The sequence below is a fragment of the Patagioenas fasciata genome, chromosome 8 (genome assembly GCF_037038585.1).
Source record: "Patagioenas fasciata isolate bPatFas1 chromosome 8, bPatFas1.hap1, whole genome shotgun sequence".
In the NCBI taxonomy this organism is placed as follows: domain Eukaryota; kingdom Metazoa; phylum Chordata; class Aves; order Columbiformes; family Columbidae; genus Patagioenas; species Patagioenas fasciata.
Window position 1 is genome coordinate 8,350,466 of NC_092527.1, and position 25,815 is coordinate 8,376,280.

The 25,815-nt window shown below is 43.9% G+C and overlaps 1 protein-coding gene across 4 annotated transcripts; it reads right to left on the reverse strand.

The window, feature by feature from the left end:
- Nucleotides 1–247: 247 nt before the first annotated feature.
- LOC136104769 (prosaposin) lies at nucleotides 248–24,304 on the reverse strand. 4 transcript variants are annotated; one of them, XM_071811629.1, is made up of 16 exons: nucleotides 24,181–24,304; nucleotides 13,970–14,103; nucleotides 12,796–12,870; nucleotides 11,988–12,113; nucleotides 11,525–11,719; nucleotides 10,350–10,493; nucleotides 9,758–9,814; nucleotides 7,488–7,550; nucleotides 6,906–7,019; nucleotides 6,025–6,120; nucleotides 5,666–5,852; nucleotides 5,350–5,501; nucleotides 5,157–5,198; nucleotides 3,723–3,803; nucleotides 3,064–3,171; nucleotides 248–2,471 (listed from the first exon to the last, which is right to left on the reverse strand). In XM_071811629.1, the coding sequence occupies exons 1-16, from the start codon at nucleotides 24,221–24,223 to the stop codon at nucleotides 2,436–2,438; spliced, it is 1,653 nt and encodes a 550-aa protein (XP_071667730.1). In that variant the 5' UTR covers nucleotides 24,224–24,304; the 3' UTR covers nucleotides 248–2,435. The 4 variants fall into 4 exon arrangements, with proteins under 4 accessions (XP_071667730.1, XP_071667731.1, XP_065700058.1 ...); XM_071811630.1 differs by lacking the exon at nucleotides 7,488–7,550; XM_065843986.2 differs by lacking the exon at nucleotides 5,157–5,198.
- Nucleotides 24,305–25,815: the final 1,511 nt, after the last annotated feature.

Below are 25,815 nucleotides of genomic sequence, written 5' to 3' on the forward strand. Positions count from 1 at the left end.
GGGGCTGTTGCCTCACCCCAGGCATTGCGATGTCCTGGGAAGCCTCTCTAACCTGCAACCGCGCCGCAATCCAACCAAGGCTTGACAGGACATGCACCTTGCGACGTGTCAGCAACTCACTGAGAACCCAAATCCCGCCATTCAGCCCCAAATTGCCAGCAGCGTTTTGGGATGCGCCTTCTCCTGCGGCAAAGGGGAAGCTGGCAAGACCCTCAGCAATCGGCACACAAGGAAATGAAACACAGACTTATTGGTTTACAGAAGTTTTTTATTGTTCATTAAGGAAGCTTTTGTGCAAAAATCAAGACAATGTTCTTTAGAAAGCAACTGCAGGTGTCCCCCAGTGTAACTCGAGCGGGTCAGGTGCTACAGTCCACAGGAAGGGAGAACACTAGAGATTCCCGGCACTAACACAGGATTTCCCCCTGCTCATCTCAGCCCAGAGGCCACCAGCATAAATCCTTCACTACTAAAAAACCCGAGAAAATTAAAGCCTCGCTAACCTGTCAGAACACGTATCAATCCATCCCCACCTTCCCCCCAAAAATTCACATTAAGAGAAAGCCACCCAGTTTAAAAGATCAAATACCCTCCTGTATGCTGTGGTGTAACAACCTGTATCACCAGGGCAGCAAGCTGAAGAACAGTCCATTTCCTACCTACCTACCCCAACTGGGATACGCTGCTGGAGCCACTGCACGAGCCTGCCAGACAAATCTGCAGCTATTTTTACATCTTTAAAGGGAAATTATTTTTCTTGAATTTTTTTTTAAAGCCAGGAGTGCTTCAGTATTCTGTACAAATGCAAACAGGAAGGACAAACCAGTATCGTTATCTGTCAACACTGCCCAGACACTCCATATGTACATGTAACAAAAGAAAAGCTACAGTCGAGTGGTTTTCCATTAAACCGCTTCACAATTGCTTTGCTGGCTGCTGAAGTGCTGTTAGCGGAGTTCCCGCCTCGCTTGAGACGCCACAGGAACAACAGCAGTTGCTGGCACCTTCCTGACCAGGACTGGAATTTTCAAAGCTCCACACATGCCTCTGGCCCAGCTCCTCCTCCGCAGAGGTCTCCTCTGAGCTCTTTCCATGCCTGTTTTGGGGGTTAATTTGGTCAGAATGGGATGCAAGGCCCGTCTGCAGCATGTTTCTCATACACCAAGGGCCTGACTTGTTTCCAGAGCAGCAGCGCGGGAGTTGGGGCCGTTTCAGCGGGATGCTGTAGGGCACAACAGCAGAGCTGCCCAGCGCCTGCTGCAGCGCTCCTGCCCTCCACATCTCCCCTGGCCACTCAGACACCTCCCAGTGGGAACTCTGGGGAGAAAAGTCTATACTGCAAACTACTCAGAAGCACATAAACTGTCAGTGAGAACAGGTGGCAGAAATGGAAACTGCTTGCGAGTCTCACAGCACCTCTGAAGTTTTAGATGACTGAAATATGCTATGAGAGGAAAAAAACCACACCACACAGATCAAGGAACAAGTGGGCAGCTGACAATAAATGCCATTTCTCCATGTGTTCTGCCCTCTGTGTTGAACTCAGCCCCTGCTGACTCTCTCTGCTTCGCCGGCCTGGCACTTGGCTAGCCGCATGTCAGAAGCTGCAAGACTAAGCAGAATTGAGCAACTAGGATAAGGAGAAACAAAATAAGGGGAAAGAGCCATTCCTCAAGCACATCAACATGCTTCAAAAATCTGAAACCCCACTGTACAGGGTTTGATAGTAGAACACCCATGCTTAGAGGGAGTAGTCCAAGGAAATAAAAAGGACATGATCAAAGGTTGAGGGTTTCCTTAGCTATGATAACACCACGAGCTGGAAGTGTGGTCACTCAAAGGAGAATGCATCTTTTTAGGTAGCAGTAGTTGCTCTGACAGTCGCTGGGCACAGAGCCCCCTCCTGCATCTGTAGAGCTTTTAAAATTCCAGCCTGGATTCAACATTATCCCTTAGAGCTCCCCTACAGTCACACACAAAATTAACATTCCAGACAGATGTTAAAAATGCAAAGCATGTAATCCTCCCAGTGCTGACTACAGAAAGACATTGGAAACTTCAGTTGCTATCTTCTTGTTGTTTTTTTTTTTTTTTGAATTATAAGATTGTAGTCTTGTCTCAATTCACCTTTTCCACCATTCTTCCCAGCACCTAAAAACCACTTTATCTTACCAATTAAAAAAATCTACAACACACTAACTATTTTTAGGAGCATAATGAGTTAAACTGTACAATCAGAAACATCTTTGTTAAGTCAACAACAAAGATCTGATCCTTCAACAGCAGCACTGCTACAGGAGAGTTACAATAAAGGAACTTGAAGGTCAAATTGTTAATGAGGCAGAGAGGAGGGACATTTGAGATACAGCTCTCCGCCAACCTCGGCCCGCACTTTTAAGAGCTCTGGCAAGCTTTCAGAACTGCAAATTCCTCTTCTAGTTCCACACGTGACGCTTGCAGTGATCAACAGCCTAAACGAAATAAATAGTCCATGTTAGCAGGAAAAAGGCTTGTTTGCAAACAAGTGTACATATACAGTTCAACACCTTATTCTAAGTCAAGATCTGGGGAGCGAATCTGCTTTTCTTAAAATAAGTCATGCCAGAGAGGACTAGAATAAATAACATTCTCATCCCCATGCAGAAGCTTCAGGAAAGAATGCTGATGACCCTTCTCCACTAATGCCTGGCAAAGACGGCACCATCCGCAGTAATACTGAAACGCAATTCTTGGAGTCTGACGAGAGGGCATGACAGTGTCTGTTGGCTGCGGGAACACAGACTAAATATAAAGCTCACATTGTGCATTACTATAGACTCTGAAATTTAAGTAGGAGTGTAGGGGGGATAGGAAGGAAGGGGAAAGGAAACAGTCTGCTTTAAGAAAGTTAAGGGCTATGGAAGGTCCTCTAATCAAACTCCGCTACCTCTACCTAGTACCCTTTTATTTTCCTGAAACTGGAATTCATCCACTTGAAAGTGCAGTACAGAAGCCAGAAAAGTAGTTTAGAAGGAGCTATCAAAGTCTGATAGGAAACTCAAGGCAGAATCCTGCGTTACATACATTGCACTGAGCAGCAGTCTCCATGTTCTTACACCAGTAGCCTGGACCCCAGACACAAGCATCATTACCCAGGAGAGGCTGTTTAGCTGATCCACAGACTCCGAGTTTCTGTCAAAAGAACAGCAGCAGTCAGTCAACTCTTTCTATTTGCACCAAGAGGTCTTAATGCCAACCTCACGTCTGAGATTCCACCTGACGAGTGTGGAAGCAACACTGAGGTAGCTGCAGGAGCTCCCACGTGGTGCTCACTGACAAATGTGGTCACACTTGCAGCTGAGCAAGCTGCAATCTGACACAACAATGAATTAAGTTATGAGAACTGCTTCATCACATTCAGTTTTGAGAAACAGAGCTTCTAGAATGGGACTTTCTCAAAAAAGATCATCTAACCTCCTCTCATCACATTCAGGGTGCGCTACACCTTGGTACTGAACGCCAACAGTGGGTAACCACTGGCAGCTCTGTACTTCTGTCCTTCCTCACGGGATGCTGGCAGCCAGACAGCTGCCCATTCAGCACACTCAAGGCCTTGCACAAGCGCCTCTGCTCTGAGCATTCAGCGTGCTGATTTTCATTCCAGCAGAGTTTCCGCGTGCTGGGCAGTTAAAGGCAAACGGAAGAGCAGGCAGGACTGTATCAGAACTAAATGCAATACTCACGGTGCAAACAAAAGTGGGATCCATCATCTCCGCCAAGAGTTGCACAACCACAGGTTCATACTGTTCCACAAACTGAACACACTGTAACAAAACAGGTTGAGAGATTCTCCTGTTAAAGCTTTAGAAAGAAGAAAATACAGTCTGCAGCACGCAGGTTTGTACACTAAACACCCCCATAATACACGGTAAACTAATAAACTGAATCTACAGATCAAAAAGGACTCAGCATTGCACTACTCGCACATCATTTTTTGCTAGCTCGTACCTGTCTGCAGACAGGTTATGACAAGGAATGGGGTCCAAAGGAAAAAATACAAGCAGGACAGACTTTGGGAAAAGAACCACACAGGACAAGTTTTGATTTGCAAAGCTTAGTCTTTAAGTGTGGAGATCAGTGCTGTCTCAAGAGGAAAGCACACCGAAGAAGCTGGAGACAAACATCCTGAACAGGACGGCAGCAACGCAGTAATGACTCTTAAACGCACTTTTAGCCCAAGTAGTTACTGTTTGCTTCAGAGCAGGCAGCAGCAGGAACTCTTCCCAGCCCTCTAGTGGAGACAGCACCTCCAAAGCACTGAAAGATGCTGGTTTTCTCAGACTAATGGCACCGATTAATAAGCAAACCACAGCTATTAAATAGCCTCAGAGCAGTTAGCAGGAATAGCTGTTCCACAGCTGTTTTAAGCCACTGTGTGCCTAGTAAACTTAAAAGCAGTTGCCACTTGCTGACACTCAGCACCTACCTAACAAGATTTCCAGGTAAATCTTGATAGTAATGGCTTAACAGGTTTTGCTTTTTGCTGTCTCACTGGCATCATGCCAGCCCACTTCCAATGAAATTGTTAATCCCCTGAAGAGGATCAGTGTTGAGCGAACAAAAACCCACCAAAACCTTCAGCTATTCCCACTCAGCGTTCTCTGAGGATTTGCAGGCAAACCTGTACCGACTGCAAATTAGCACAACAATCCAGCCTGTCAATTCAGGCCCTTAAAAGTCTCCATCTAGTCAAAAGACTAAACCCCCAAGGATGGGGAGTGCGGAATCCTAATCCTTCTGCACCCCAAACTCCTTGCAGCCTCCAGCAGCAGAAGACTGACTACTCTTTAAAAAAAAGAACACTGAGATATTGCTGTAGTTTTTCCAAATGCTCTGTAAGATGATCCATCCTTCTGTTCATCTTTACCTGCCTGGTTCTGACTGGAAGGCAGGCTGCCGCATGGCAAAGCCTGTGCAGTCAATTTGACTGCTTCAGATCGAGCCTGCTCCCTCTTCTTTGCTCTACTGCACGAGAAGCTGTCACGCTTTGGGGGTAACTGGTAAAGGGAAAAACATAGGGTGGATCAGGTTGCTGAACATAAGCCAGTCCCCACTGCACCTGTGGACAGTTTGTCTCCAGCCAGAGATCAAACACTGAGACCTCTGTGTATGAGTACCTGGACATTTATAGCAGAAGTAGAGACACTCGGGAGACGGACCTAAAATTAGCATGTAGACAGAATATCAGGTGAAACACTCAGAAAATGAGGTAAGCATAACCATCACTGCAGGACCCAACAAACCAACAAGGACAGCTCCCAACCACCACGACCGTTGCTTTTTCGCCTGCCTCTTGCACAAGCACTTTACCTGATCACTGACGGACTCTGGCAGGAAGTGACAGACTTTTTCCAGCAAAGCCTCTATTTCAGCTGTCGTGGCATTCTTCTCTAGTTCTTTGTCTGCATAAGCTACCACCATCTTGCAGATATCACAGAAACCATCTGCAGATTTCACTAAAACTGGGAAGGAAAAAATTAAACATCAGGTCAATGCTTGGGTAGTTTCCCCAAATAGAAGAAAAGAGGCGGCATCAGCAAAGTACTAAAGCACGTGTCCTCAAAAGAGATGTCATCATAGGTGAACTAGCTCACTTTTGTAACACCACAGCCTTCTCATTACCAACCTGGCTGCTGGGAGGGCTTGCTGGCTGCACAGCATTTCAGCATAACACACACAGCCTCAGGACTCGTTGCCTCCAAGAGCATGTCAATCAAAGCTTGGCCATAGACATCGATGAAGTCCTTACACTGGTCTTTGACACTTGCTGGGAACAGGTAACAGACCATCTCCATTTCATGCACAATCTCCTCCTGAAGCACAACAAAGGAAGAGAAATCTGACTGTATTTATGAATACATGTTTTCTTACTCCGTCCCACCCTTTTCACGAACACAGGCAATAAAATTAACTTTCCTTCCCCCTCCAGTACATCACCATTTTATCCACAGCCTAGAAGAGGTACCATTGCCACCACTTACATACCTCTGTCTTGTTGCTCTCCAAGAGGCCAGTCACCTCTTTCACCATCGTCTCACATATTTCACACACAGAAAAAGTTTTCTCTTGAACTACGGCTTTCTGAGTACACAGAAAAAAAAACCACACAAAACAATAAATCAGCACTTGACAGGGACAACTTGTGAAAGATCAGTCTCACCACAGTCACATTCAGGTGCAGCACATTCATTCACTTAGCTAGCTGGCCAATTTTTGCTGAATTCAAAAGGTCACACAGAACCCAAAACCAACAAAGGTCTCAGCAAAAAGCCTTTCTGAATAATCAGTTATTTTGTATGACTAATCAAGACTAAAATTCCCAGGTTGTATAAGGAGAGCAGTTGAATCCAGGAGACATGGAGAAACAAGCAGCCCCACAGTGACAGGAGTCTAAGGGAATATGAAGCTTTTTTTTAAATAAGCTAATTGAGGACAAAATTACTAATTTGCTAGAATTGAGAGCACTGTCCTGTTTCCAAAAGAAACCTAGAAGCTCAGGGACTTGAGGGAAACCATTTAGAGCCTGTTAATCAGAAGTTAACTGTCCTCAAAAGAGATTTTCCTTTTCAAAAAAGTCTCAGCCATGTCCTACCCAAAGGCCACGGGAAGCGAAGGTGCTGTTCCAAATCAGAGCTCCAGCACTAGAACTATCACCTCACAGCTTCAGTTTAGCACAAGCTCTGCTATTCTAACCATTAATCAGCTCTCCTATTTCACAGTCCAACATCAGCGAGGCCAGGAATTTATATGCAGGGAGACTCAGATTATTCTATGCATAAAAGCTCATATTTTTCTTTTTTCAGCTAGTTCATTACATTAAAGCAAGAACGAAGGCAAAGCTGGTGAGTACAAAAAGTCCATCTTACCTCCACAGTTTCCATTTTCACTTCATGAACCACTTGGGCTGGCAGCAGAGTCTGAAGCGGAACAGATTTCACAGAAGGACAGAACCCAACCATGGCACAAATGTCCTTTGGTTGCTGGAAAGAGATGTGTAAGTAATTTTTAAAAGACTAGAAGACTCCCCTTTCTATGGAGCCTGTGAGAGGGCACAGAGAACAAAGTTTTAAAAGGTTCACACACAACTAGAAGTTCCATGACTATTTCTACTTCAAGTATTGCCAAAGCATTTGATATGGTTATAGGCAGGACAACTACCAGGTGAGATTTAGCAGTTCCTTTAAAAGAGGAAGAAGTTAGGCCACAGCCATTTAAAAACCCCATTTACCGTGAGCTAATACTCTATGCAAGTCCTTCAAAGGAGTTGACTTAAGAGCTACCAACACCAAAACAGGCCACCAGCATCACATTAGACCTGCATCCGCAAAGCTGCTCCCCTGAAAGCTGTAAGTAATCGCAGAAGAGGCTAATTATCCTGACTCCAGAGTTCACCCGAAAGCTGGAAGAAATGCCTAGGAGAACGGACTCCTTTGTCATCCACAAACTACCTTCGTTAAAGCATCCAGTAATATCGCATTTTGCAAACCGATTCCTGCATTACTGAACACAGCCTATAAGAAACAAAAGTTAACAGTGTTAAAACCTAAGCCTAACCCTTTTCGCAAGTATCTGCAGTAACTGTATCTCAAGTGTTCTTTTCATGGCAAGAGGGAAAACAGAAAACAGAAACAAAGCCCTTAAAAAGGCTTTCTGTCTCAAAGGTTCTAGAAACATACATTATTAAATGCAAAAATAACTGCCAGACATGGGGTAAACTGCTCTAAGGAGGCCACACGGTACCCACACAAAGTGAGAAAGGCTATACAGAGTAACAGGCAAAACTTGAATTTTCCCACCTAAAGTCTACTTAAGCTAAAAACATTACCTTTGGTCCTATGGGTAATTAGATGATCACAGCCCACCCTGTCACCAGGGCATCAAGCTTCTTACAGCAGAGGCTTATGCAACAGTTAATATATCATGCCACAACCTCATGCACAGGCAAAAGCAGAATCTCAACGATTCAGCGCCGCTTCAGACTACTCCAGGCAGTACCTTTAAGTCAAGCCCTTTGGTTCATGCATTGTAAGAAGCATCTCCAGATATTAATGTCACAGCAACACCCACATACACACCACATGTTCTCTCACAGAGAGATGACAGACACAAGTTCTCCCAGGACTCGTTACATTAAATAGCTGTAGGAAGCAGAAGCCTAAAGGGCTCCTGCATCTTCTTTCCAGTTGATATACTCCAAACATCTATACCACTGTCATAGATTCGAAGGTTAACCAAGAAGAGACATGGGGACAGCTTCACTCAAGCCCTTTTGAGCCCAGACTTGAAATCAGAGGCTGACAGGAACCACTGGCGTGTTTTTTCTACATCTACCTGTATGGAAGTGAGCACATTTTCTGGTTCACTGGCCAAAGCATAATTAGGCTGAAATCTTCAGTAGCACAAACTTATCTGGAGCTGGAAGTAGGACTGATCCACTGGAGAAAAATCTATATAGTCTGTGTTTTAACCACATAAATATCCCTTGTATCTGTCAACACTGAGGACAATCACACCATTTACACAGTTAATAGAGCAAGAAGTGAACTACAAGCCCTTTAAGAGCAAGAAGTGAACTACAAGCAGGCTATCACCACAGGCAAGTTGCTCACCTACCTGATCCTTCTGTTGACAGGGGAGATTGGAGACAGAGGAAGAAAGGAGAAATTAAAGATAACAGTTAAGAGAAAAAAAAGTCAACCACTCTTTCCATGAAGACGATGGGATATGACATGGTCCCCACCCCAAAGATCCTTAGCATTGCTACAGCAAGTCACATTTAATTGCACAGTGCTAATCAGCATTATTCATCTGAAGTTATTACAGTACCCTGGGCAAGACTACCTCCAAAGAGTCTGGACAACACTCAGCCGGATGCAAGGTGTGGTTGTATTCCAATTTCAGGTATTATGGCATTGCAGTGCTTAAAATGAGAAACTAACTGTTGTCAGAACAAAGATTCGCTCCCCTCCAAAAGGCTTAAGCAGCAGCATGAGCTTCTAAGTAGTCTTTAGCAACTGGAAATAAAAACAGGCCACTGTGTTGCCAAATCCAGGTTCGTGCCAGTCTCATACTTCATTCAGTAATTCATCTATAAACTTTTATGTTAGTTGTGGCATTCTCTAAGGAAAGGTTTACCCATTTTTTTTTAAAGGCTTTGAGATCTCTGACTAAAGAGGGGCTATGGAGATGATCCTAAGGAAAATATATTGTCTTGCTGCAGAAGACCAGAGCTGGTACAATGCCAGCTTCCATGGTTCATTTAAAGAGCTCAGATAGCAATTCCAGAAGAAAAATGTTGAATATTGCTGCAAACAGGCATTATCTCTAAGGCTTGAACCAATTTTGCAATACTGTGACAAAGACCAACGCTAATATGCTTAACACATTATTTGGTGGGGAGGGAAGAAGTGGTACGAGGACAGGACTGAGATAAAAGAGGACAAAGGAATACATGTAATGCATCTTTGGTATTTCAAAGGGTTAGAGTTCCTTCTGCACCACTGAAGTGGTTGTCAAACAACAGAACAGTGCTAAAGAAAGCATTTTGAGACTGAAGTCACTATCCAATTAAATGCTAAGTTCAAAACACTAACACCAAGACTTACAGAGCAAAGGTTCTCCTCAGACTTTTACTGAAGTAATGTTTTCTGTTTCCAGCTAAGCTAGCTACATAAAGCAGAAAAATTAGCTGAGAACAATTATACTCTACTGAACTTACCATGTGCATCATCATCTGGATGGCGAGGTCAGAATACTGAGAGATATAGTTCTTGCACTGCAGGAAGTGGGGAAAGAAAGTCTTGTGAATATCGAACCACTTCAGCTCTAGAGTTAATCTAGAATTTTCTAATACATCGCACAGTATTAATTTACCTGCTCTACTTAGTAACCATTCTATTGTCTTTCAGAGCTTGTCCCAAATACAAGATGGCATTTCAGGTTACACAACCATCGCACACCCAGCAGCTTATCAATGAGTCCTTTTCTCTCCCACTCAGGGCAGAAACACCCCCTCATTGATAGGAACACATTAACCTGCCAGATCTTCTGTATGAAGAAGGCCTGTAACAACCAGCAACACTTGAGTCCTTTTCCTCCTCCCCACTCCCACAGACACCACCTCGCACAACCTTCTTGACAATTAAGTTTTATTTCAGTGTTGTTATTGTTGTACTGAGTAACATATCCTATACCTAACACACTCTCCTGTGTTTTACTGAACAGAGAATACATTGAGAGAATTAGGGCACGGAACCAACTATTTCATGTTTACATACAGGAACAGATTTTTAAACAAATAGAGAGCTTACCATATCAGACACTTCAGGTCCCAAGCGGTCACACTCCTCCTCAGCATGAGCAACCAAAGACTTCACAAAAGTTGAGTTTGTCCTCACAGCTTCCTGAACATCAGTAACCAGCTGAATGCAGTCTTGGCACACATCCCCACTTTCCTGGACAAAAAGGGAAAGGAAACTTAAGTTGATGTATCTTTGCACCGCACATTTTAGAAGCTTCCGTTATTACCAAGTTTTAAAAGCTATTTAAACTATATAAAAACCTTAACAAATACCCTATAGCAGGGGTGTCAAACTCATTTTCACTGGGGGCCACATCAGTCTCGTGGTTCCCTTCAAAGTGTAATTTTAGGACTCTATAAATGTAACTACTCCCCACTCTATAGAATACATAAAAGTCTGAGCTAATATGAACAGACAAGCTACTGCTGGTATGTGCACCAGCCACTAGATGGAGATTAGGTACCTCCCTTGGCTGTGAAACCCAAGATAACTGTTCAAGATAACCAATCTCCCAGATCTCTTGGTTTTGTTACAGACCACAGTGGGAAGGATTCTAAATTTGGCACAGATCTTACCTGCTCCACCCACAGCAGCTTGTTTTCCACCCACCCCACTGTTTAACTCCCATATCTAGGCTTATCACTCAGCTTTCACTCACAAGTTGTCTCATCTACTCCCTTTTGTCAACTATTTGTTGTTTTCTGATCCAGTCTGTCACCTCTGGATGCAGAGACGAATGCTGACCCTGAAAGGCAGAGCTAGCAGATTACTTGGAATGTGGGAGAATAATTCTTCCTTTGAATGCTGGTGCCAAACCTGCTCTCAGAAGAAACTGTTTCCAGTAGGACCTGCTGGACTACTACAGTCCTGCATGGGAACAGCCCAGCACAAGACTTTCTAGACTGTGGTTGTTAATCTAAGATGATCTAAGCTGCACCAGGGCTGCAGCTATTGTCTTACTCAGCTTTAAAGCCACAGGTTAAGGAAAAAGGTGGTTGTCTGTAAGCAGCCACACAAAATTCAGTAGGAGACAGTCACCCCAGTGAAGCACATCAGCTTCATTTGTGCCCAGTACAACAATCCCTTACCAAGAACCATCAAGTTATTACGCAAAGGAACACTGAAGCTCCACTGTAAAAAAACACGCACTTGTCTTGCACACTGGAGTAGCACTGCACCCCTACCTTAGACTTCTGCTTGGGTTTGTCCTGAGGGTAAAGGAGAAGAGGCACGTTAGCCATGAATGGGGATGCCAATTCAGAGAAATCCAGCTCAGGTATCTTATTGGACTGGAGTTGTTTCTGAAGTTTCATCGCTGCAAGGTGCTTCTGGAGGGACTGGCACAGTGAGAGGGCACTGCATACAACTTCAGGTTTATCCTACGAGAGATAAGATACATACACAAAGCTCTAGACTGACGGCACTTCTATACAAAGTTCAGAGTAGAGTCATTCAGCTGAAACATGCTAGGAAGGGAAACAGTTTCACAGCAAGGAAGGAGTCTTCATATTTGCACCATTAATTGCAACAGCAGTGATCCATAGAGGATTGAAGGATTACACACACAATTTTATGCAGAAGAGAAATTCTGGCATCAGCAGGAGCACAACTTTCAATTCCAACAGTTGCAAATTGTGATTTACTTACCAGCTCTTCTTTGATCATATCCATGATAGCTGGCAGGTAGGAATCCACGATTTCTTTGCACTCGGAGACCAGGCCTTGGTCAGGAAGAAACTCACATGTCTTTTCCAAGTAAGAGCGGATCTCATCCTATAAAAGATGAGGTGAGCTATAGACTATCAAATATAAATAAATAAATGTACCTCAAATGCTCTTTTCACTCCCAAGACACACAACACAAAGCCTAAAGAAAGCCGCTTGGACTCCAGTAGGTCCAGGCAGCTGGTAAATAAACTAGAATGAGGGTTTACACTACAGGTCCATTTTACCCAGTCCTGGACTTTCAATGAGACCCTGCCAGAGCGAAAATATAAAATACAGCTTGCAAGGCCTGCACAACACAGTCCTGCCAGGACAAAACATCTACATTTAAGAAGAAGTGAAATTATGGACTAGTGGGACAGCAATTTGTTCATAGAAAGTACTCCCAGGTTCACAAAAGAAAAAGGGGAAGAAGGGCCTGCAACCAAAATAAAGTCCACTTGGTGTCATCATCAACTCGTAGAGAGCGCAGTATCTCATCTCTTAAGATCAATGGCCCACTGGCACAAGAACAATCTTATTAAGTATCTGCGGTCAATCAGGGATGTGTCAGAGCATGAAAGGCTCTAGAATTTGCTAATCTCTAAGCCAGAAGAGGCTGTTTAAAAGTCTTTTCCCATGTACTCTGGCTATCACACAGGCTACTCTTCCACCTCCTCACCTTGCACTCTTGTTAAGACAGTGAAATCAAATAATGCCTTGGGAGCAGGAGAAGGGGAGCTCTGCTTACCTCAGTGCCATTATCCTTCAAAACCTTGCCAACCACTGTCACAAGTTCCTTGCACAAGTCACAGGGAATACTGTTCTGGAGAGAGAAGTAGGGAATTACTCTGAGACAGAATTAAGAACCTGTAAATGCCATGGGAGAACAGCAATGCAAAGAATGAACATCACATTTCAAATTGAAGTTAAGGAAGAAACATTGACTGAAGCCAGGGTGGGAAGGAGTGTTTTTAAATTAAGAGTGAGGCTATACAAAGCCTGTCCAGCTCCAGTTTCTTCAGTAAATCAACAGGGTATGAAGAAGCAGGCACATAACCACTTGCTCATTTCACCTTGTCCCACCTCCCTTCAAGTATAACGTCTACTGTCTCAAGAAGCCATCTCTTGAAGGTCTTTTACTTGACTCAAAGAGTTTACACTTACTAGAAACCTACAAACTTTTCAGACAGCTTCACTCATTCTCATTGTGCTCTGCCATTCCTCCTTTCCCCTCTTTTCCACAAACTGAAACACATATCAGCATAGATATAGCCCAGGTCTGTAAGCAGAATGCTGTTTTCCCTTAGAAAATTGTGAAACAATACCACAAACTACAGCTACATCTAGCATAGTACATCTCCAGCGGGGGGGTTGGACTAGATGATCTTTTGAAGTCCATTCCAATCCCTAACATTCAGTGATTCTGTGAAAGTAGCATTCGCATTTAGTACAAATGCAACTTGAAAAGCCAAACTAAATGTAACATTTGTATCATTACTTACTGCTGTTTACCATAGCTTTCATAATTCAGCATATGCTGCAACTTTCGTGGAATAGTAACTTATGAGAAAGACTTAAAGAAGCATACACTTTTTTTTTATTAAGCCTATCAGTTTGGCACTGCTCAAGTTAAGAATAAGAACGGGTTCTGTGAATTAGGAGTCATTTTAGTAAAGCGGAGTGAGTCTGAAATGCACTAGCTCCATTCCACACATTGCTTGGTGATTGTGCAACAGGTCACAGGAGAAGTCAGTAGACAAGTTGTGCAAGGCAGAGAAGAGGAAAGCAACCTTTACCTAGCACCTAAATTAAGGCACAGTCAGATGTGGCACTTAACTCTGATCAGAGGTGATTTCATCAGCATATGGAAAGCAGCAAATCTCAACTCTGTGTGGGAAGAAGCCTCAGTGGCTGATACTTACTACAGTAGGCTTGTTCCAGACATTCTGCTGGCAGTGTTTGAGAGCTCCGCACTGCGCTGCCGTCCGCACGCTCTGGCACCACACCTCCGGACCCTTCACACACTCCTTCTGCCACACCACAGGGCTCGCCACAGCTGCCAAAGAAAGAATCCTCCTTTCACAGCTGCACCTTTGAATTATTTTGACTCCAAAGCAAATGGGTTAATGCTGCACGGTATAACCACAACCTTTTCATTAGGCCACTTAGGTTTGCTAACAGCTGAACTTCTCTACTTTACTTAGCACTCAAGAAAGACTTGAATTTGACTTCAAGAAAGTCAAATCAAAAGAGGGACTGAAAACAATGCGAGACATGTTCTGTCAAATCGTATTTAAACCCATTAAATCTATTAAGACTTTGTTTCCTCTTGGTCAGTTCTTCAACTGCGTACAGAAAAAAAAGTCTAAGACCTTGCCTGGACATGACCTCTCACCCCAGGAGGAACTGTCTTGCAACCTACAAAGTTTTGAAGTAAAATACAGAATATCATTTCTGGACAGCCTTCCTAAAGAAAGGTAAAAGATCTGCACTATCAGTAAATAACAGAACAAGTTAATCAACTGCAATTTGTAGCTGACTTTCCAAGCGTGCTTTGGGTTTTGTGTTTGCTTTTATTTGATTTTGTGTGTGTATGTTGTGTGTGTTTGGGGTCTTTTGGGGTCTTTTGTTTGCTTCGGTTTTGTGGGGTGTGTTTTTGTTGTTTTCAATTGTGCTGTGAGGACTGGACACCCAACATCTCCCAGTTTTCTAAAACCAGCCTGTCAGGAGGGTCCATTTCTTCACCAATCTCCTATGTTGCACCAGCCTCTGAAGAAACAACTCCTAAAATCCTACAGCAGACAGGCTCCGAGGAAATCTGCCCTGGTCTAAGCCTGAAAGGCACTGATGCCAACATTCTAGAAAAAAAAGCGCATTGAAACCTATTAGCTGTATAGCTGTTCTTTAGAAGACATTATTTCCACATCATTGCTGTTTACACACCACAAAATGCTGTAAAATTACATTGTCAGCCAAGACGCAGGAATTAAGCAGCCTGATTCCTCCTAAGCTTCTAGTAGGGTTATGAGATGAACAATCACTTTTCCATTTCTCACTTCTCAGTTCTAGGCAATTAGAGGATCAACTTAACAGCTGAATTACCAGCACACCTGCTGGGTACATGGTCACGACAGACCAAACAGAGCCAGACAAACATGTTTTATAGGTGGCATTCTGCAGCCTTCTCAGTTGTTGATTTATAAAGCGTGTTTACACTGGATTTCACAAAGGAACGACCCATTTATTTTAAGAAAAATATGCTTTGAATGCTTAATTTTCTACACAAGAGTGTGAAGTTTGCCACCTTCTCTCCCAGCAAAACACTTTGATTGCATATTATTCTTCAGCAAGACAGCACACTAAAACTGCTTATAAGACCCTACAAAGAAGACTTCAAACTTTCTAATAATGTATGATTGGCAAAATATTTACCTATGGCCTATTTTAAATTACAGCATTATTGATTTGGAAGCACTAAGAATAGCTAAGTTTCAGCCTGGTCAGCCAAGGAGCTGTCAGCTCTGGCAGGATGACAATAACCGAGTATTCACTTGGTTGAGGGAAAGAGTTATTCTTCCTTTCCAGATACTGCACAGTGGCAAGGCAGAGTCAAAGTCTGGCTAAAGTCAAGCAAAACCTTGACTTTAAACAGTGGAATTAAAGGCTTCCAACTATTTACAAGTACAGCTTTTAACCTATGCCTTTAGTTCTGTAAATCAAGAGAAAATTGCTCCTTCCTCCCGTTTTAAACATACTGTAAAACTATAAAACCAAACGATAAAACTACAACAACAGCAGTTTCTCAAAGTCTTGATCTAAGAGGTCATTTAAAAGCCAAACTGAGGAATTCATGCTGTAACTTGCACTGGCTTGGTCTAGCTCTTAATGAACTTTCAGGATTTGCGTGGTTTTTAAAATCCTGTCACTGCACAACCTTTCAGATCCACACCCAGCTTCAGCACAAAGTTTAAGAGCCAGTCTTGTTCCTTCTGTCTCATAGCCTTTAATGACCTGCTCACTAAGGACAAAATAAATACTATACTTCAGATTTATGCTTATTTATCAGCTTTTTTGGCTGTACGTCTCTAACAAATTCCCTGCTACATGGTTTCTGTATCAGACGGATGCTCACAGAGCCAGTCACTAACGCTCTGACCCACCAGGACACAGTGAGGGGTATGAGAGGGTTTTCTCAGGTTACAACATGGAGGTAGAAGACAACTGAAGAGCAAGGCAGTAGTGTGAGACCCTCTGAAGCGAGCAGGGTGCACGTCACAGATAATTATATTCAGAAGGAGAAAAATTTTTACAAGTATTAAAATTAGGTTGATGTTTGACAGTATGTTAACTACTTGAAGCCTCTGATCGTGCTGCTTCCCTGCATCACATCTCACCAGTTTCGAAGGAGAAAAAAGAGTAATTTCTCAGGAGGCATACATAATCCTGTTTTGCTCAGATTCTGCCCAAAGCACTGCCACTGAAAAATAAGGACATTAGTGTTATCTGCAAACCTCCACAGGAGACCAAAGCCACAAAATCTCAGAAGGGTTTGAGACCAGGAGGGACAGCAAAGAACGAGGAGCATCCAACTGTTCATTTGCCAGTGCACACTGAAACCTAGTTTTAGGATGCAAACAAGCACCCCGAACACCTTCCCACTGCTATTATTTGAAGTCCTTACTCCTGCACAACATCAGAGCAAGATGAAATGCCAATATGTCTTCACAAGTTTTCTGTCAAAAAAAGCCAGTAGATTCCAGGAAACCGAAATGAGTTATACCATGAGGATGAACACTTTGCTGCAGAAACCAGAAAACGGAAGAACAGCGGTATCTTTTCAGTTAAAAAGGACACCGGAGAAGTTCTCTCCTTCTGAGAAGACAGTTCCACGTTTGATGCTTGCAGTACAGATCTTTCTGGTCAAACAGTGATGAGGCAAATTAGTTTGTTAGGGCCACGCTTTGCTGGGCACATTTTAGAAAGCAGCTATGGAACAATGATAACGCATTAAGTATGGCTTTTCTTCCATCTTCCACAGTGACTTCAAATACAGTTAAGCTTGTATTAGTTTATCCTGTATTATGTTGAAATATTTTTATTACATAATTCAATGCCTAATGTGAAAGGAAGCACCTTCAATGCAACAGTTACCACCCTGGGAAAAAGAGAGACAAAACTAAAAAACTGCCTTAATTCAGCTCTTGTAGATTCAGAAAAGAATAGCCTGAAATGCTTTACTGTTCCCATTACTTTTTCCCTTCAGCTTGTTCTCCCGTTTAATTATGAAACAGCATTTCTCCTCCTGCATTAACTTATGTTACAAACAAAGCAAATACACCAGTGAAGTGTTGACTTTGTGCTGTTTCACAACAAAATGACCAGTTTTGAGCCTTAACAGTTATCCTGCCTATTCCCTCAAAATAGCCTCTGCTGCAAGAAGAGTAACACTTTAATGTGGTATTTCACACCCCCATCACAGCAGCAAGCCAAAAGAAAACAAAGCACTGCCAGTTACCTCCCACAACTCCTAATGCTTGCTGGATAAACTCAATGGGATTACCTTCTTATTTATATCTGGCATCCATTTATTTTATATATTCTTCCTTTAAGGGCCATCCATTTTTAAACAGATTTCTTCTTTCTCTGTAGATTAGCTCTCAACAGTCGCAGGTCATGCCCACCCAAACCTACCCCCCCCCTCGCTATCTTTAGAGCACCAAACAAGTTTATCTGTGACAGCCAGGGTGTTTTTTAATCGTTCTCTTCACTGGTTCCTCCCTTTCTGAAATGCTTTGGAGACTTGGTTTCTTCAGTGTTGGAAGAAACAGCCTGCTTCACCACGCTTTCCCTAAATTAAGCAGCAAAGGAAAATGGGGGACAAAGGAGAAGGGGTAGAAACGCAATCCATGTATAAAGGGTATGTCTTTTGGCTGTGAAAGTCTCCAGCTCTTGGGCTTCTAGCCAAGCTGGCAGCCGACAGGCACCCTACGATCCTTGCATAGAGTTGCAGCTTCACGAAACAAAAAAAAGAAGAAAGATTCATACCCATTCTGAACTCTGATGCTCGTGCCTGACAGACAAGAGAAGCCATCTCCCAGAGCAAGCGTTGCCTCAGAAACACAGCCTGAAGCCCAGCAACATCAGCAAAATACTCCACAAGTTGAAGGGTAACAGCAGAAAAGGAAGGAGAAGCGTTTTCTTGGAGGTCCAGGTCAGCAACATAATACTGCCAGCACACCAGTAACACAGTCCTGACAAGTGACAGCGACTGCATATCCCATGGGGCTCTGCCAGGAATCCACATAAAACCCAGCTTAGAGGCTGTGAAGATAAAAGAAAATCTACCACTCGCTCCCAGTGGTACTACCCTACTTACTGTCCATTATTTCCAGACACTTTTTCAAAGCAGCAAATGCCAACTATGTTCTCCTTCCTCGACATTAGGCATCTGGAAGGAAACGCTAACATGCAGTCAGAAGTTAGTGATGTAGAGCTGACAGCACTCTCAGACCTTTTCTACTTGGAAAGCACATGAAAGCATAGTTCAGTTCTTCACTCCTCTTCGGGAAACAGGAACCTCAAAGGAAGCTTATACTGGCTGGATTCTGCAAGGACAGCTACTGAGAAACTGTCAGGTCCTTTTCCTGAGAATAACCTTTACTTCCCTCAAGCACTTGTGTTACTTTTTTCCCAGAGAGAGATAGACTGAATTTCTTCCCAAGATTCTCAGAAAACCATCCTAAACAATCTCCCTCCAAAGCTGAACTGAATCTGCTAATGAGACTTTAATGATCATGCTTAAAAGTTAACACCTTATGTAAGCTTCTACAAACAGGGATTCTATATGGGCCAGACCAGATTCCCTAAAGAGCCAGAGCACAAACCAGAAAACTATTGCCCAGAACACAAAGAAATTCAGCTTGAAGACTCAAGCCTTCTCCAAACCAAACTGCTAGGAAAACCTTGGTGTGAGCAGCATTTTTACAGACAAATTAACTTGCAGTCAGCAAGAAAAGGAAAGAGCTGAGCTGCTGTTTACTTTAATGGGTTGAAGTCAAATGTGGAAGATAACTTGTGGTGCTATGAACCCTTATGCCTTCATGACAGTCTAATTTGTTCCCAGCATATTAACATATTCATCAGGTGGGATGCTCTTTCCCAGGCTATCCCACTTAGCAACATTAAAAAAAGGCCACTCATCATAACCCAAAACTGGCCCACAGACCAAGAAAATATCAGTCTCTGCCATACTGTGCTCAGTTAGTTACTGACTTTTCCCCATTTCTTTTGAGAACTGCAAAAGCAAAGTGTGTTAAAGAAGTCAAGAGGGATCAACTTCTTTTCTTCAAATCGTACAAAATGTCAACAAATCAAGGAGTGACCTCCACCTGAAGTTATCTGAAGGGCTCAGTGCTCCACAGCCTCTCTGATGAGCTAGTGAGTTTAAGTAACATTTCAGAAGTTGTAACCACATCACAGGTAAGTAACTCATGCCAAAGGTCTATTATGCCTCTGGATTAACAAGGCAATAAAAGGACCACAGTATCTGAGAGATTACAGGCAATTTGCAGAAGAAATGGATGAAACCTGGCTAGCTGTTATCAGTATTCCACATGTCAGCTAAAAAAAAAAAAAAAAAAAATCAGAGTCTTCCAGTCCAATATCTATTGATCAAATAGCAAGCTTGAAACATTGTTAACAAGCACAATTCACTAGAAATGAGTTTTGAATTAATGACATGACAGGGCCTTCTTCAAAGAGGGGAACATATTCTCATTTTGGTACACTGCTTCTACTGTAAAACATCGTTTGTACTACAGATGCTCCCTTCTTTCCCTCACCAGAAGACAAGCATGGTAAGAGAAGTAGTTTGTGTATGTACAAGCAATCACAGCAAAGTCAGAGAATAGGATGAGCTGAGATACTTAAAATCTGCTCTTCTGTCCCATTAAACTGTCCCAGTTACTATAAAGGTTGAAAGAGAATAATTTCCACATTGACCAGAAGTTGCTACCAGGTTGCCAAGGAAAACCCAACTTCTGTCTGAGATTTTTCTATGACAGAAACTCAAAGAGATATTTGGATGGATGTTCAAGGGCCTTTGGCAGTCATCAGGAGTAAGCAGTCCCATACAGCATGTCAAGATATTCCCAAGTAACGAGAAGCATTTTTCCCTGCAGCAAATCCCTCCAGAAATACGTCTAAGCCTTTTATACATACTTGTTGTCTTGCTCCATCCCCTCTGATTTTGTTTGGGGATGGAAAAAAGACTCCAGGCAAGTCTCCACAGAAATTCTACACTGAACATTCCCCTTTCACCAGGCAAAAACATTCACACAACAGAAAAGTCTTAGTTGTGCAGAGAGCTAAGTCTGGAAGAGAAGACAAAATGCCTGGCCACAGATTACACTGCAGCCTCAGCAAAGAACAGGTGAAGTCCAGAGGTATCTAAAAACTTCAGCAAACAGAAGGGCATTTCAAGACACTGTAAGGAAGAAACAGAAGAGTCTCAGGAGCAATGACCTTTTTTTTTTATGCTGCTGCCAGAGAAGTGCTTTAATGCAGAATGAATGTCAGACTTGGAAGACAACACAACAGGAAGGTCCCTTAGGGAAAGGGAAGACATCAGACGCCTGTAGTTCAGCAGAGAAACTATGTCAGAGGGATGAAAAAGGGACATTTTAAAGAGCAGTTTCAGGGAGGACAGCAGTTGGCTATGGGGAAGCCTGGAAAAGGCAAAGCGTTGTGCAGAAGGTGACAGAATAACCCACCCAGGAAAACAGTGATGAAGCAGTTGATAGCAGGAAAGGAGAAAGTGCTAACACCTCATCTCTGCATACTAATAGCTTGTATCCCAATGTGAACTAGTCAAAGGATTTTTAACTGTTGTGTTTGGAAAAAAAAAAAAGAGCCTTGAAATCTCATCGTGAGGTTCAGTTACCCAGAATGTCCAAGAAAATATCTCTACAGGCAGAGTTCAATAGGAGTAGAGGCCAAAGTTTAAAAACTAGTCAGGGTAAACAGTGTAAACATGAAACTCTTCACTCCAAGAGAAAGAAAAATACTGGTATCTGAAATTAAACATTGCTCTGTGACCAAATACACCGACAAACATTGCCTCAAAATATACACACACTCTTCAAAGACCTTTCAACATGCAATAGCAATTCTGATCTCTTAACAGCAGCATGTAAATTGCATAAAAAAGCTGCTACATAAAGAGAAAAACAAACAGAGACATTGACTGTGAGTAAATCCTTAAAGAAAAACATCAAAAAGCAACCCTTTTCTTGTCATGTAGTTCTACGGTGTTGCTCCAAACTCCCTCTGAAGAATGAGATCCACACGAGGCACTGAAACAAAAACTCACTGGCAGCCAGCAGTAACTGGTCTTGCTTACAGCCACAGATACAAAGGAAAACTCTTCCTGCACATTATAGCAGAAAACCCTCCCTGAAACAGCACAGTGCAGCCTCCCAGAGAGCCCAGCTGACATCACCGTCACCTGACAGAGGCACATTCCGTTTTGCTGACAAGCTCCATCATCTCTGTTTTCAGCAATTCCCAAAACTGCTCCTTTGCAGTACACTCAATACCACAAACGAAGCTTTGAAAATACCCGTATGAGACTCAGCAGATGCCATCGCCCTCTCCATCAAGCGTGACCATGACCAGGCAGAACAGCTTGCGTGGTTCTTCCAGACACAATCAAGAACAACTCCTGCTATTTATATCTCATCTGCAGAACGGGAGGAGATTGTGCAAGGGCAGGTTTACACAAGCCACATGACTGGTGCACTATCGCAGCACCACTTCGTTATGTCATTACATGACGGTCCTAAGGTGCCTCGTACCTGCTATTCCTCTAAGAAAAAAAGGACATATTTTTTAGATAAAAGACACCCTCCACTGTTTGCCTAGTTCAATCTACAACAGCAGGCTGTACCAGCCTTGCTATTTTATTACAAACCACATTCCTGACCAGAACACACCTGCAAACTACAGAACATAGTTCCTGTTCAATTACATGCTTCTTCCACATCCTCCAGAAAATTCAAGTCAGACTAACTCAGCCTTCAATTTTCTTGCCACTAAATATTCTGACCAGGGTTTGCTAGAGGAATTATATTTTAGTTTGAAATCTTGGAAGGAAGATTAAGTCTACTGTTTTTGAGGGGGCAAAATAATCATATTCTCTAATTTTTTACTTTCTCACTTGCAGTTTAACTTTTATTTTACCAGGAAGGGGGGGGGAAAAAAAATACTTTCAGCTCAAAAGAAACCTCCTTTTGTTTTAACCATGCCTGCCTCCTTTCCTTGGTGTCGAAGACAAGCGATAATCAAAGTCCGTATCAGTAATCTGGAGACCTGAGTCCTGCACACCCTGCTTTAATTCCTTTGTGTCTCCCTCAAAGGCAAGATGCACAGAAGCACTGTAAGTAGGTCAACCAAAAACCCCCGCGGCCTACCCGCCACGCTGTAAGCCAGCCAAGTAACTCCATTAGGATACGTCAAGGGTGGCTAGATTTTGATGCAGCTAATTAGTTAGCTTAGGAGACGAAAATGTTATCTCAGGTGGTGACAGCAAAACCTTCAGAAAAATCTACACAATACTGTCACAGGTGAGTCAATTAGTAGTCATAACAGGACTTTGATAAAAAAAAGACAGGTGTTTGTGTTAAAACAGTGGCTTCCGAAAGAAAAACAGGCCTAACAAGTCTTGTATTATGCTCAGTTGCATACACATACCTTTCACAGGCAGACCAAGCTGATGCTCATTGCTGAGCTGGCTTCTCATTACAATTTCCCTAAATGCAATAATGGGAGACCTCATGGCTACTTCAAGGGAAATCCTTTTCACTTCTAAAGCATAAAAAAACTACCACAATTTTAGTGATACAGAAATAGCCCAAATAGAAACGATAACTGATGGCAGTTAATTCAATGCAGAGCAGACACAAAAGTCATACTGTTAAAGCAGATAAATAAGCAGAGAGAAAACTGACACTCATTTTCTTGTTTCCAGCCTGAGAAGTCTGAGATTCTCCATTAAATTATCTACATATGAGTATATTAAAAAAACCTGCAGTGTGCAATCATGTGGCATCTCCTAGGCATAGTTTACAGTAGTCTGCCAGCTGGTTATTCCTATGGTTTTTAAACAGCTAGTTGGGGTGTTGGGTTTTTTTTTTTAGTTGACTTGTTAACAGGTTGCAGGTTAAACTCAAAGAAACAAGCTCTAGGTTTAAACTTGTCCTGTTTAAGGAAAATTTTCAAAAAATATCACATGAAACACTGCACTAGACCTTCAGCTCAGGGGTTTCTGGCCATTCCATATCACAACCTGAAGGTGTATTACCCCTCCAGTCAGTCTGTGAGTCATCTCCATAGCTCTGCCAAGCTTCTGCAAAGTGCAAAATACAAGCATTGCATTTTCTAGCCTCGAATGTTAGCACTAAAGGTGGAATATCAGTTATTCCCCCACCACATTCACCTCGGCAGCAACAGGCAAGATGGCAGCGAGTGGTAAAATTACTGGAAATCTCCGTGTGGTGCAAGAGATCCTCATAAAATGACGGTGCTAAAAAGCTCGCAACACAGGAGGCTACCTGCCTCTTGCCATCTCAAAGAGGATTAACACCCATCTATCCCCGGAGGGCCAAAGATAACTAGAGCTGCTGGCAGAAAAACAAGCTCTATCGACCGTCCTCGGTCGGCTCCGTGAGGTGACGGAGCTGCCCCGATCCGGTCCCGAACTGCCCCATGACCCATCCCAAAGCCGCTTTCCCACCCGCAGCGGCCAACGCTGGTTCCTCACAGGGGCTTCTCCCCGCGTTCACTCGAACGCTATCCGTGGGTGACACCACCCCCCCGCCCCAAAACCTAAATAACACACCCCCCTCAAACCTAAATACAGACCCCCTTAAAACCTAAATACAGCTTTTCTGTCACAGCCACCTCCATGGGCCCGCAGGGTCGCTCCCCCCGCCATCGGCAGCTCCTGACGGGGGAAGAGCAACAGCTTCAGGCCTGGCCACCGCCATTCTCCTCACAGCGCCCTCCCGCCCGGACAGCGAGGGGACGCCGGAGCTGAGCGCGCGGAGAATGAGGAGGCGGAGGCCGGGCCGCTTACCGGCCGCTAGCAGCCCGAGGAGGACGAGGAGCCGTTCCGCCATCGTTCCCCGCTCCCGTCTGCAATGCGGCAGCACGGCCGCCCCCCCGCCCCTATATAGAACCTGCGGCGGTGCCACTGCGCATGCGCGCCCACCGCCCCTCTTGTGCGCATGCGCGAAGGGCGGGGGGTTACCCACCTCCCCTCCGCGCGTGCTCTCTCAGTCGGGCTGGAAATGGCTGCGGGCGGGACCCGGAACGCGGGGACAAACGGGGGTCTGTGGTTCCCTGGTTCCCCTGCGGGAGCAGCACGGGCGGGAGGGCACCCATCGCCCCCCCCCCCCCCCCCCCCCCCCCCCCAAACCCCACGCTGGTGGCACCTAATGGAGGTGCACTGGAGCAAGGAGGAGATTTTCCACAGCAGATCTTCCCATTCGCAGGCAGTTCCCTGCGGTTGGGAGGGTGCTGGTTGTTCTCTGTTGTGGTTTGCAGGCTCCTGCGCCACCTTGTCACCAGGTATCTGTGTGGTCCGAAGGAACAGTAATTAAAAGTGCAATTAAGACAGATGGCCTGAATTGACTTGGTGTTTCCCAGCCTTACACCTGCCACATCCCTTGCACCAATGCAGCCACCTTGGAACAATAAACTAACCCAGGAAAAAATAAAAGGCATTTTGCCACTGAGCATACAGGGTATTAACATGTTAAGTCCTTACCTAGGTGTTCATTTTACAAGGACCAGACTTGATAACATAAAGCATTCACGTGCTGTTTAAAGGTCAGGAGGAAGCGGATCTGCTCTGTTTCACTTCACCTACACCCAACAGTGTGACGCACATTTCTCCTCTTCTTACAAAGACGTTTTTTAAATGAAAAGCCAAGCTAAGAAGCCACTGTTATCTCGCCCTTCTCTGCAAGATGGAGCAGGAGAGCTCGATGCTTCCACAGGCCCTTTGCCTCCATCCAGCAGCACAGCTCCCTTCAGAGCCTCTCCTATCCCATTGAAAAACAGAGCTCTTGGGTAATTCCCAAACCAGAGCCAGACACCTGGATGGGATCAAACAGGCAGAAAGCCACCCAAAACAGCAATCCTACCCAGACTAAACAAGCAACCTTTACCCTGGTGCTAAAGCCGCCTTACTTAGGCAGGGCTCAGCCTGTCTTATCTCACAAGCGCACACAGTGTCAATGGGGCACCTTGACTTTCTAACCAGCAGTCAGCTAATGGCTTAGGAACACTGAAAAAAACCCCCATAACACAGCTTTGTGAAGAACATTGTAAAGGGGGGTTAAATGACACTGTCTGGAACAGGAGAACCGTTTCAGCAAGCGAGGTGTTTTTCTTCTGCGCACGGAAGGACGGGGGTAATGAAGGACTAATTTTCATTTTGGGCATCACGACAGCCAGTGCCAGCCCAGGATTACCTGGAGATTCACCAGTGCCACTTAATCTGGGGATTTCCCCCCACAACCCCCTCCTCAAGTACAGATCAGCTAATATCCGTCCAGTAGCTTCCTGACAAATGTCACCATGACAATAGCTTTACTGATTTGGCCATACTGCCTGGTAGTTTCCTCACTTAAAAACTGAGTTAAATAAAAAACACCATCGAGAGCCCAAGCACTGGCCACCTGCCATTGGCGACAGGGCTGTTTAC

Excerpts from the sequence above, each read along its gene's own strand:
- LOC136104769 (XM_071811629.1), bottom strand. The coding sequence starts at position 24,223 with ATGGCGGAACGGCTCCTCGTCCTCCTCGGGCTGCTAGCGGCCG. Across the intron at positions 5,502-5,665 it reads CAAGCCCTCCCAGCAGCCAG|TTTTAGTGAAATCTGCAGAT; the intron begins GTTGGTAATGAG and ends TTTCCTTCCCAG. Across the intron at positions 2,472-3,063 it reads AGACTGCTGCTCAGTGCAAT|GCTGTTGATCACTGCAAGCG; the intron begins GTATGTAACGCA and ends TATTTCGTTTAG.